We start from the raw sequence: 13380 nt of genomic DNA, 5'->3' as shown, positions 1-13380 counted from the left end.
TCCACTGCACTGTCATTTAAATTGGCAATGCTCATGGACAGACTGACTGGCAGTGATCATTCACGGCCAGGTGACAATCTCAGGCTTCAAACAGCAGTGCAGTCCTATGGGGCGCTTTACCATGGCATGTTAACTTGTGATTAGTGTTGATAGTAGCTATGTTAGAGCTAGCAGGAGGAATGACACTGACGATAATACAGGCCAAAGCTAGCTGTTAAAAAAACAGTTTGTGTTCCAAAACAGCTTGGTATTGGTGTGTTCCAGGTAGCATTTTTAAATCTCTTTGCAGGAAGCCTTGTGCAGTCGTCAAATAACAACAGAGTAAGGTAGAAGCGCTTTTACTAGATGAGGTGGAAGCTACTTGTTGTTATTCATCTCAGGTGCTTGTCCACCCAGAACTAACCCTTTCATCTATGCTTCATGCTCGTTAACCATTCCCACCTGGCTGGATTCTGTTTTTTATTTAAGTGCAGCTTCTGCTTCTCTAGTGTCCCATAATGGTGCTAATGAGGCAGTGGGAGGATGTTTGTCTGGCATTCAGAGAAAGATATGAGTCGAAATTATAAAGGAGTCATACACTGTCCTCTCATGTTCTCTGTGATAGAAATAGTCGAGGGGTCATTGCACACTTGTGTTTTTTCATGCCCAATCAAGCCCGGCAGTGCGCTGTACCCCCTGTGTGATTGACTGGGAAGGGAGAGGAGGTACGGAGGAGGAAGAAGAGAGGAAATGAGAGGAGAGGAGATCGTTTTGGCTGTGATCAGGCGTTACCTGGCAGTGACAGCACTCGTCTCTCTCAACAGCTGAGGCTTGTCACAGCTGCTGATGTCCCACTGTGTTGAACCACACGTGAATAATCAAGCTCGCACACATTGGCTCACACTCATGCATACTCAATCACGCACACATACACACAGGCCATACACGTACATGCACAAATGCCCGCTCTCTGATCTGCTCTGTTCACTCACTGTGACCACAGACTGACATCCATGATGTCTGTCTGTGGTCAGTGATGTCAAGATACCCTCCCTGTAGTTTATAACCTTATAACCTCCTGAAATATTAAACTCTTTCATACTAAATGTTTTGAAATAAGATTTTAAAAAGTAACATTTAGACTTTTTTAATGCATTTTCAGGACAGAATCGGTTGCAGAGAAGATGCTGACAAACTGGTTCGCTTTCCTCCTTCACAAGTTTCTCAAGGTTAGTCCAATACAGTGATAGTTTGTTTTGTTTATTTTGATATCTTGAAAAATCTGATGTTACATGCTGTTCTCATGTGCAAATCTGTGGATTTGTTTGTGTGTGTGCAGGAGTGTGCTGGGGAGCCTCTGTTCATGCTGTATTGCGCCATCAAGCAGCAGATGGAAAAGGGGCCCATCGACGCTATCACTGGAGAGGCCCGTTACTCCCTAAGTGAAGACAAGCTCATCCGCCAACAGATCGAGTACAAAACCCTGGTAAGTCACACTTCACCAGCCTCACAGGAACTGTGCACACTGGCTCAAAGGCATACTGAAGTACAGGTTGTGCTTCACTAAGAAACGTCTAAGTAACATTGTGGCTAAAATGCTGCTCACAAGATGCGCAGACACACAGACTCCAATATACCAAACAATAAATCAGATTTTAAGATGTCATAGCCATGTTTGCTATGTTGGAGTTCTTCATTCTAGTGCAGGAAGAAAATTAACTAATTATCCCACTACCTCCAGTGTTGGCCCAACATCAGAGTGGGTGGCTGTGGAGACTGGAACACACCAAACATAGCCCTCTATATACACAGACAAATGCACAGAGAAAAAAAGCACTCACAGAGTCAGCATGTGACATGACAATGCTCTGATTGCTCTGACTGGGAATTTGGCTCATTACGTGCTAACACCCCGGCAGAGCTGGAAATTGGTGTCCCGCCGAAGGTGTGAAATTAGATTTCTGGATGCCAGCAAGAGCGGAAATGGTTTTTCAAAGCTCCTGCCATGCTCCGAGGAGACTCTAATGAGGGCAAAGCTTCAAGCTGGACCAAAGTCCAGCCAGTAACAGGACACCTCAAGCTTTTTGCTCTGCTCTCACGTTTTCCCTTTCTTTGATATTTCGTCCCCTCACCCACTCTTCTCTTTTCCCTTATTTGCACTCCAGATCCTAAACTGTGTGAACCCAGACAATGAAAACAGTCCAGAGATTCCAGTAAAGGTGCTGAACTGTGACACCATCACCCAAGTGAAGGAGAAGATACTGGATGCTGTTTACAAGAACATGCCCTATTCTCAGCGGCCACGTGCTGTCGACATGGACCTCGGTAGGGCGCAAACACACACACCCGAGCACAAATAAATACACAAACACACACAACACTCACAGATGCAGCTGGCAGGTGTAAAGTCCTTCACACCCACAGATTAATGTATCAGTCAGAGAAAACCTAGCCATGTGTACAGATTATTGGTGCATTAGTGTGATAAAAGCTGTGTTCTAGCAGCCCAGCCAGGTAACCAGCTTCAGTGTACTGCTGCCAGGCTTTCTATCAAACTGACTGACAGTATGCGGCGCATCCCTCCGTCTGGCAGCTTTTACTGTTTGGTAGCGCCAATAAGACAAAGTAGATCGAGATAGAGAAGTGGGCTCGTCTTTGTGTGTGCGTGTTTGCGTTTATGATGTGGGTGTGTGAGTGGCCAACACAAGTAAGAGCTGGCAGAATGGCAAACCAGCGGCACTGCCATTTCCATCCCTTGCCTTCTCTCTGTCTCTCGTTTTCTCTTCATATGCATGAAGAGGAGAAAAAAACACAGCTTGCTGCATACCATCCATCACTCCACAGTATCGCTCTCAGTGCATCTATTGCCTCCTTCTCAAAAATAATTGCATCTCTATAAGAGCGTCTTTTGTTCTTCAGCTTTATCTGGAGATTTGAGTGTAGGTTAGAGGGTGTGAGGAGTGTGTTATGTCAAACAGGAATATCATATGGTCATCTGGCGGATGCACAAAGTCATAGAACTTAGTGAATGAGAAGCAATTTGATGATCGCTACCAGTATGAGGCCCACAGTGGCTATCCGCTTTCCACTTTTAGCATACTTATCATTTCATTACCCCACAATGACCTGTCAGAGCTGCTGCCCTCCCACAGTGCTTATAATCTCTACCTGTTACCCCTACCTCCTATTTTTTTCCTTTGAAAGGAGGTGATTTTCTCATTGCTCATTTTTTTTCATCCTGTCTTGTCTGCTCTCCTCTTCTTCTTTTTTTTTTTTCTGACCCCGATGGGCCAACTGCTGCGTAAGTGACACAAGTACCAATTAAAGTGTGCAGCCTGACTGAATATACATCTTGCAATTGTTCGTGTGTAATGTTTAATTAAGATGCGTGTCAATCCAAGTCTGTGAGAGGAGCACACATGCCGAGAGCCGTACAAGAATACAGGCTACTTATATCTGCTCTTTTGTGTGTGAGTGTGTGTGTGGTTGTAGAGTGCTTTTATTCTAAGCAGGTTACATTTCACCAACTGGAAGGTGAGAGTTTGGTTTAGCGTCATAGGAATTCACAGTTGCCCTGCACGGGAGCCATCTCTGGAAACACTGCATAAACCAATATTATGTAACTTCACAGCATCCTCCACATATGGTTTTAAATTATGGCTCACTATGATGTATAATTTGCACTATGCAGTTGTTCATAATTCAGTATTTGTGTTTTTGCGCTTTCAGAATGGCGCCAGGGACGAATGGCTCGTGTGGTGTTGCAAGATGAAGACATCACAACTAAGATTGAAAATGACTGGAAGAGACTCAACACTCTCATGCACTACCAGGTAAACACACACAAATGCTTTAGAGCAACATTCCTCCTAATCACTCTCAAACTTTGCTTTTTACATCTTAAAACACCCCCGTCTCATTTTAGTTCCTGATGTGGATTTTACCATTCAAATTGTGCCGCACACTTTGGCAAACTTTGATGTTTCCTGCTCTTGACTTTTAGGCAGCCAATTTTCCACCCCTCATTTGCATGCCCATGCCTGGTGTAATCCAAGTGACTCCGAATAGAGGACAATTACTGTACAGGTGGCAGGAGAGATGAACTCTCAGCATCTCAGTTGACACTTCTCCCCCCTCCCTGGAGAGATGAAGCTGCTCCAGTGGGGGGGAAAAGCAGCTCTCCTTCTTTCATTTTCCCTCTCTTTCTTTCCCCTCTCTCTGTCGTTCTCTGACTTCTATGCTGGCAACAATTAGTCCCGCTGTGACTGCCTGCTTCTGTCTCTTCAGTTCTGGAACCTCCTTTCACACCCCACAATTTGAGAGCCCATGGGCGAACCTGTTGCCCTCTGTTTAACAAAGAGAAACGGAGGCCGCTAAAGACGTGGCTTTCTGATAAGGAGAGTTCTGCATTTTTTTTTTTTCTGGGAAATTTAAGGCTTTTGACATCGTAAACAAAGAGGGGGGGGGGGGGGGAACAAGACGGGGTTAGTGGAAGCCACAGATAAGATAATAAAATAAGAACAAAAGGAATAAAGAAATAAACAGGCAATTCAGAACTATCTGCGCAGGTCATGAATCTTGCATCCTAAGTCAGCTCTCATTAGCCAGTCAAGGGGGACAGTCTGTTTAAAGTCTGCATGGAGTTTGATTCTGGGTTACCTGCTTAAGAGCTGGGATGCAGCTTTGGCTGGATTTGAAAATTGGGACCATGGGGAAAGGAGACACATGTGCATCTAGAAGCAGAAAATGGCTACGAGGTGGTGAAGCTCAAGCCCTCGCAGTAGGGGGTCAATCTGAACTCTTGCCCCAGAAGAACAAGCAGAATAATTTAACAGATGTAGGAGTCATTAGAAGATGGGACACATCACAGTGTCCTTCACACAGGACTTGGCACCATGCAGCTTCTTTCCCCTTTGTCTTTCCTTGCTTGTCACCCTCCATTTTGTTCTCACCTTTATCTCCCCTTTGCCACGTTTTATTTATGTATTTATTTACTTACATATTTGCTTTGTGTACATTTTGCCCTTAGCCATTTCCCTTTTCTATTTTTTCTAGTTCGCTAACAAGCAATAAGATCTCCTCTTCCCTTGATTTTTTTCCCCACTCACTTTTGTTCTGCCTTCCTCTCAAGCTCTGCCTACCTCTTGGTCACTGCAGTGCTTTCATCCTTGATAAAGCAGTTCAGTATGTTTGCTTCCACACCAAAAATGTGCCTGTGTTGTGGTTGTTGTTGTTTTTCCAAGTTCTTTCTGTCACAGTTTGGTTGCCATCGTTAGCCAAGGGATGCAACAGGACACACAGCAACATGTGTGTGGCCATTTAACTTATTTACTCGCTCAATAGCAGTTCTGACTGCTATTGATTATGGATGTAAGAACGTGCCTAGAATGGAAGGCCCAGTAGTGTACGCCATGTAGAGTGCAGGGCAACACGGCGTGGAAGGAGAGGAGGAGACGGGGCATTGCAACATTAGGCAGTCAGTGGTGGAAGGGATCAAAGTAGGATGGAACGACTTTGAAACTTCATTGCTGTTTTGATGAGCTGGCAATAGTCCCCTATGTATGAGTTTGTGTGTGTTTGTGTCACACACCATGGCACTGCATTGGCAGCTGTGACAACACATCTGGCTACATATGAAAAGAAGGAAGCTCAGCTCATTAGGCCCCAGACTGACGGGAAATGTTTGAAGAAAAAATGGGAAGAGGTAAGCAGGAAATAGTGAAAGGGGGTCTGAAATATGCAAAGTGAGTCTGAACATCAGCTCAAGTATTTGCTAATTCTCTCATAGTAGAGACACAGGGACTAGACAGAGGCATTAAAATTCATAGGGCTCACAGCAACCCAAGAAACCCCATTGGCTATTTACTCTGCCACATGGGAAATAATGGTTTACACAACCAGAATGTGGAATTGCACCCTCCCTGCTCTCCCCCTCATTTCCCAACCACTCTAAAATTAAAAACATAAATGTACACACTGAAAAGGAGTTCAGACTCCTTGTTCATCACCTTTGGATTCATAGGGAGGGAACTCAAACCCCTTCTTCCAACCTTTCCAATATTTCTGTATTTTATTTTATTTTATTTTATTTTATTTTATTTACTCTTTCTTGCATGGTTTAAAAAGTATAGAAGCACACTGTAACACTGTATATACAACAGTATATATTCTCATTTCACTTGGTTGTACTCATCCAAACTGAAGATGAAATATTATCCTTTGGATAATAATAATTTGGATAATGTGTTTTTGTTTTTTTGGGTTTGAATTTGTTTTTTGTTTTTGTTTTTTTTTGGGGGGGGGGGGGGTTGACTGATTGTTGATTTCAGTTTTGCTTTGCTACTTAATCTTCCTCGTTGTCAGAGACAAGCTCTTCTGGCACTTTCTTCTCATTCTCCATTCTCCTCCTCCTCCACCCTCCCTTTTTGTCATTTTAAGACAAAGATGGGGGTGGGGGAGCTACTGGATAGTTAGTAAACAGAATTACAGAGTTACAGAATTACTGAGATCACTTGAAGGCAGCACTGACAATTCCTAAAGTGGGCATTATCGTGAGCTGTAGCCAGAGTTGTTTTTCCCCATGATTCAAATTGCAGACAGGCCAAGCATGTTGTTCCCAGTGCACGGTGCACTCAATTACTTTGATTATGTTTGACAACAAGGTTATTTAGTAGATGATATTATTCCACATCCAATTGTGGGGCAAATGCATAGACTGTTTTTTTCCCTTGAATATAGTGGACGTATTTTTCATACTGCTTCTTCCTAAAAATGCAAAATGCTAAAATAAGGGCGGTTTAAAAGTTTTTGTAGCCTGAGTGGTGACCTCTGTGTGTCCTCCTCCTCTGTGGTGAAGGAGTAGGAAGAGGAGAGACTGATAACCACACCAGTAGAGTCCGGTTACCCAGATTGCAGACTTGGGGCTATTTTCAACAACCCCAGACACAACAGATACTGCTCATTTTTCTGTCTGTTCATTAATCTAATGCTGTGACTGTCAAGTTGGAATATAAAAGTTGGTTAGGAGGAAAACTATTGTCTATTTATAGCCGAAATATTTGTAAGAACTAATATCCCATTATAAAGTAATGGAAATTTGCATTAAAGTTTTTTTTCCTGTTGCCATCCAAGAAAGAAATGTTTGCGTATAATAGCCCATTTCATATTTTTTCAGTTCTGACAACAAACATGCACAGATGATGTGTTTCCAAGCTAGTGGGCAGAGTCCGTAGGTGTGATAAGCATCATGATCTGAGGGCATCAGTCCAGACGAGATGGGATACCAAGGGGTAACAGGCTTGGACCAGAACAGTGGGTTTGTGTGGGGAGGGCTGAAGGGGGGGAAAAGGGGAAAAAAAACATCTAGGATGACCACTCTCTGCTGTCTGGTCCACTCTGTACTGTCTAATGGAAGGTCTTATCACAGGCAGGGCCCACAGCCCTTATCACACCTGCCCACTATCAGCCCCACACTGGATTATCCCTGAAGGGCGAATCTGCACGCCTTCAATCATTTACTACTATCACAAGGACCCATCTCTGCTCTAGCCTCTATGTCAGCCATAAAAAGCAGAGAGAAAGAGAGAGAAATGGAGGGAGTGGAAGGAGGGGGTGCAGAGAAGCTATTTCATGCTCCCAGGAGAAAATGTATCACAGGAATAGCGGTGCAAACTTTACGGAAGTCCACGCTGTCAGTATATTAGAGTTGGTCCGTGGATTGTCAGCCAAGAGGTGGCTATAAAACGGAGAGGCCATAGAAATTAAGCTTAGGAAAGCAAAATGCACAAGAGGTGAAAAGGGAGAGAGACAGTTGAAGATGCTAGTCGTGAGTGGGGGTTAGGAAGCAGATTTTTCATTTCCCTTCAATAGGCCTTGGTGCCTGAGCTGCTTCTTTAAGAGGATTCTTCCAGACTTTATCCCCATTTTCGAGTGTCTGTTCAGTAGAGACCAGATGGCAACTCCAGCTAACAGCAGAGCTGAGATTAGTTTATGAAAGTGGAAATAACGGGTGAAGACATGAACGAGAGAAGGTGGCTTTCCAGAACGGGGAAAAGCACCATAAATGCCCATCCCAGTAACCAGTGGTTCATTTCCCAACGAGAGCCCAAAAGGGTCCATTCTCACTAAAGAAAATGAAAAGCCTAATTTCCTGTTTTTCTATAGATTCTTTGAGGTATTCCTTTTGGAGCCTGGCATTTTCCTTTTGTTTATTTCTCCACTAGAGGCTCATCAGTTTTTCTTCACTGGGTTTGAAGCAGAAATCCCTCCTTAGGGTGAGCTGTAAATGCCAGCCAACAAGCTGTTTGTTGTTTTGGTTTTCAGAAAAGAACCACCGGTTTTGTTTGCTGTGTTTTGCATTTTCCAGACTAAATTCATTTGCTGTAGCTGCACTAGTAGCACATAACTGTAACTAAACTGTCATTTTTTGACCCATTAATTATAATACTAGATTGATGAAAGATCTCTAAAAAGAGTTTTGAGGATGTCCTTTCAAATGTAAGTTATGTCAGGTTTTCTCAGGCTACCACACCACAGGGGTGGGGTGGTGGGGATAAACCCCAGTGTCTGTGTCTTATTCATGACACAACATCTTTTACACAGCCTTTTTTCTTCGTCTTTCTCTTTGACTCTGACTCGCTGCTCCTCTATTGCTATTATTATACCTGCGTACCCCATTTTTTTTCTCCAGTGGTGTCAAGTGTACACAAGATGAGACATTCAGCATTCTAGTCTCTGTCTCTCTCCATCTGACACTCTCTTTTTCCATTTTCCTCTCTCTTTCTCTCAGCATCTTATCCCAGTTCCAAAGCTTACATCATGTTTCTAAGGTTTGTGAAGGGTGATGACAATGACAGTCATGTTGAGTACAGCCATCATGCAGTCACAGCACTCTGCTCTGCCGAAAAAAGCCACAGGGCTGTGGTAGAGAACAGCAGGGAGTGCAGATATGACAGGGAAGGATGTACGGGTTTGAGATGTGTTTTGCTCATGGGACTGTTCACTCAGTCCCCTACATTCCCATTTGTAGTCTTCTCTTTGGTATGAAACATTTGTGAGAACATGTGATACATAAATAAATTACACACACGCGGTATGTGATGGTGGCCCACAAAACTCTCCGGAGAATGGGTTTTAAACAAGGAATAGTGGGACTTTATTTTAGGAATAGAGAGATATTTAACACATGTATGAACATGGAATGCTTCTTTTCTATTTAAAAGATTGATTTTTGTGAAATCTGTCTCATCACACAGGTGTCGGACCGCTGTGTGGTGGCTTTAGTGCCAAAGCAGACCTCATCATACAACATCCCTTCCTCAGCCAGCATATCGCGCACCTCCATCAGCAGATACGGTGAGTCACTAGACATGATTGCTCTTTATATGCCTTTGTTTTGGCTGGCATTGATTGTATTGATTGATGTAGCATATATATTAGGTAATTACAGGTGGATTGTGAGGGTTAGCCATCAGTTAAATCCATGTTGATGTAGTGCTATTGCTGCTTTTGATAGATACATCAAAGTACTTTTACATTAGTTGTTTCAGATAAGAACAAAGGGAAATCTTCTCTCCCCAAAGCAATGGTCTACTCTTTTTTTCTCTTTAGAGAGGTTCTAGCTGCTTTCTCCCCCCCCCCCCCCCCCCCTTCCAACTGTGTGAATGCTGCAGTTTGCCTCACAGTTCAGGCCCAACCTCTGTTGGATGGTATGGAAAGAACACTGAGAGAGAATGACAGAGAAAGCCATTGTTTAGTTTTGAGGCTATAATATTTTTTATAATGAAGATCCGTTCTCTGCGGGACATTTTGGGCTGCTATTTGCACACATACTTGTGCCCACGTGGGCATGCACACAGTACATGCAGTGCCTATGCACGCAGGCGCTCACATGCTTTAGATGTGCTTGTTGTTTGTGCTGCCGGGTGCCAACATTTGGTCCTATGCCAAACACACAGCAGCAGCACACAACTTGTGATTGCTAATTATTCTCTGTGAATGATACTTCACACAAACAGAAAAAGATAAGTGAGCATAGCCAATTATCAGGATCGGCACTAGGTGAACGCTGCCTTTAAACTATCTAACTCAGAAAAAGAGCTAACAGCGTCCTTATCTTTCCAACCAATTATGCTTATTTACAAATGTTAACAGTGGACACCTATGGACACTCCAAAATGGGCCATCATCTTCAGTTTATGTGCTGTGAAAAATAAAGTGTAACGATATTTTCAATGATGACATTTAGAAGATTGCAGCGTACTGAGTCATCACTTTCTTTTGAACAAAACACCGTAAAGGTTGTTGGGAGAGATGGCAAGATGATGGATGACCAAACTAATGTAAAAAAAAAAAAGAGTACAACTACAAAAGGAAAGTCACTTTCTCTGCATTATGTAGGTTGTTTCTTGTCAAGCTTAATTTGTTCTCTTTGGAGTTTTATACCCATATATTCTATTCAGGCATTGGAGCTGGTTGTGCACGGCATAAAGAGCAAAGCCTCTGCTGGCATGATCCTGGCTCTCATCAATCATGGGTTGGCACAGCGGGCACAGCTGCACCTCGACACCTGCTGATCGATTCATACCAATTTCACATTCGGTGCTTAGCATCTTGACTCAATTTACACCCCCAGAACACCCTATTAGCTTTAAAATCAGCTTGAACACACTCCCCTACTGACTGGCTCTGTCCGGGAGCTGCGAATTGCAGCCAAGCAGGAAAGGGTTGCAGGTCACTGCTTAGTGTTTCGGGGAGTTAGGAAAAGACTGCGGTGCAGGCAAAAGAATAGCCCTGCCCACAAAAAAGTAGAATAGCAAAAGAAAAAAAAAAACAGTGACTGGATTAGGATGGGATTTGGGTCCTCAATCCACCCTGCACACAAGTGCATACATCATCCCTTAGTGTCCCTAGTGCCCGTTCCAGAGCTGCAGTTTGGTCTTATTTGAAAGGTATGTGGTTTTATTGGCAGCAAAAGCTTAGTTGTTCAGCTCGGCATTTGAAGATATGTGAGAGAAATCCTCATTGGGATGCTCAGATCCTGAATCTCTAGAGAGCCACCTGCCATGATGACAACTAATTAAGGAAAGTGAAAGCAGTATCATTCTGAGAGAATGAAAAGGAGAGGTACACAAAGGTAGGGATGTATGGATGAAGGATGGTGGCTACAGTGCTTAACAAGTTGCTGCAGGAATCTTTTGATGTATTGATTAGAGCATGACAGGGACATTTGGCATTGGCACAATGTGGCGAGGAAGAACCAATTATGAGTGCTTTAAGTGGAACTCGGCACAACAGTGTCTCAGTCGGTGAGACGGGGATTATATAAGAGACAGAGAATGAATAAGATGAAAAGCAAATACTCATCAGATAAATAATGGCATACAGAGAGAAGAAAAAGTAGAGTCAATAAGCAGAGTAATACATATTTAGTATTTTTAGTCCTGCACAATAATAATTTGGTTTTGCATGTGAAGGACAGAGGTCAAAGTCTTGTTTTCATCCATTTTCTGTGTCATTTAAGATTCAAGTCTCAAGATGGCTATTACTAATCCGTGCAATGCTAGACACCACAACTCCTCCTCCCTTTCATTACTTTGTTGTTCTTAGAAATTATCCATTATTGCAATTTCCTTTATAGCATGGCTTAGAGGAGGAGGAGCGCAGAGGATTCGGCTGTGTAATGAGTTACAAAGCAGAGATGGAAATGAGAAAGGGGCTGTGTATGTGTGTTCTTGTGTGGGTTTGTTTGTGGGTGTTCTATGTACAGTAGGTGTGAGTGCATGCTAAATTTACATGATGATGCTACACCTAAGGGAAGCTTTTTTTAATCACAGTCATTTAGGCTTGCTAATAATTCTCTATCGCTTTTTTTTTCCTCCTCTCCTTTTTTCTTTCCTGTCCTGGACAGACTCTTCATTCCGCTACACCGGGAGTCCAGACAGCCTCCGATCACGTGCTCCCATGATTACCCCCGATCTAGAAAGTGGTGTAAAGGTTTGGCATCTGGTGAAAAACCACGAGCATGGAGATCAGAAGGAAGGAGATCGTGGCAGCAAGATGGTCTCTGAGATTTATCTGACCCGACTGCTAGCAACCAAGGTACGTCAGTATTCTCTCATACATTTCTGTGGCCACAGAAAAGTTTGTCACTTTTTATGATAACGCTGCGTTCACAGTGGCTTTTTCTTCTGTTATAATCGTTGTTTCTTGTTGCTCATGCATTGTTAATCTCTTTACTCTCGTTCTTCTACTAGGGTACACTACAAAAATTTGTTGATGACTTGTTTGAGACGTTGTTCAGTACAGTCCACCGAGGGAGCACCCTTCCCCTGGCCATCAAATACATGTTTGACTTCCTGGATGAGCAGGCAGACAAACACGGCATTCACGACACAGACGTACGTCACACATGGAAAAGCAATTGGTAAGGGGTTTTCTACTAAAGACAGTAAAAGTAAGATTGCATGTGACTATCTATTAACGTCTTTCTGTATTTCCCTTATTTTTATTTCTGTCTGCCAGCCTTCCTTTGCGTTTCTGGGTAAATGTGATCAAGAACCCGCAGTTTGTCTTTGACATCCATAAGAGCAGCATCACGGACGCCTGTCTGTCTGTAGTAGCGCAAACCTTCATGGATTCTTGCTCCACCTCAGAGCACCGCCTGGGCAAAGACTCTCCATCAAATAAGCTGCTCTATGCTAAAGATATCCCCAATTACAAGAGCTGGGTAGAGAGGTAGGGGCCGTTACATTCACTTAATACACCATGCTAACACCCCCCACATCTTTTTTTATTTTTTATTTTTTTTGTATCCTCATACAATGAGAGTTGGATCTTTGGGGAAACTGATTCATAATGCTCTTTTTTCATGTATTCATTTCTCAGCCAGATTCAGTAAAAGCTTTGTCAGTGACTGTTAGCAGGCATTCATTGTTAGTGAAAGTGATATAATGGATCCAAATTTGAAATACTGTATAAAAGAATTTAAGCCTCAGTTGAACTATCGCATTGACTCAGCGAGTCTGTGACGTTTCCCCTCGTCTGTATCCCCAGGTACTATGCCGACATCAACCGGCTGCCAGCCATTAGTGACCAGGACATGAATGCCTATTTGGCAGAACAAGCCAGACTCCACTCCACAGAGTTCAACATGCTCAGTGCTCTCAACGAAATCTATTATTACGTCAGCAAATACAGTGAAGAGGTAAGCGATATTAGTGGTCTCAAACCTGTCATTCAGATGCATTGTGTGTCTGGCATTGTGCTCCTTTTTTTTTTTTTCTTGTTTTAGGTGTTTGTTTTTGTTGTTTTGATTACACTTATTTTGCATAACAACTGAAGAGCAGCCAGTGTTTCAGCAGTGAATAGCACCTCTATCTGTAGTATACAGGGATTTGTGTG

General features: G+C 43.1%; 1 protein-coding gene across 3 annotated transcripts in view; it reads left to right on the top strand.

Moving 5' to 3' along the window:
- Positions 1 to 13380, top strand: part of plxna2 (plexin A2) — a 160804-nt gene that overhangs the window by 142447 nt on the left and 4977 nt on the right. For all 3 annotated transcript variants that reach the window (XM_026153904.1, XM_026153903.1, XM_026153905.1), the window contains exons 23-31: positions 1142 to 1208; positions 1319 to 1465; positions 2145 to 2304; positions 3709 to 3812; positions 9234 to 9333; positions 11888 to 12078; positions 12234 to 12403; positions 12502 to 12714; positions 13033 to 13183. In XM_026153904.1, coding sequence (XP_026009689.1) covers positions 1142 to 1208; positions 1319 to 1465; positions 2145 to 2304; positions 3709 to 3812; positions 9234 to 9333; positions 11888 to 12078; positions 12234 to 12403; positions 12502 to 12714; positions 13033 to 13183 — 1303 coding nt within the window. The remainder of the gene's footprint in view (positions 1 to 1141; positions 1209 to 1318; positions 1466 to 2144; positions 2305 to 3708; positions 3813 to 9233; positions 9334 to 11887; positions 12079 to 12233; positions 12404 to 12501; positions 12715 to 13032; positions 13184 to 13380) is intronic.

Source organism: Astatotilapia calliptera, chromosome 20 (genome assembly GCF_900246225.1).
Source record: "Astatotilapia calliptera chromosome 20, fAstCal1.2, whole genome shotgun sequence".
NCBI classification, from domain to species: Eukaryota; Metazoa; Chordata; class Actinopteri; order Cichliformes; family Cichlidae; genus Astatotilapia; species Astatotilapia calliptera.
This window is presented reverse-complemented; position numbering and strand designations above follow the sequence as displayed.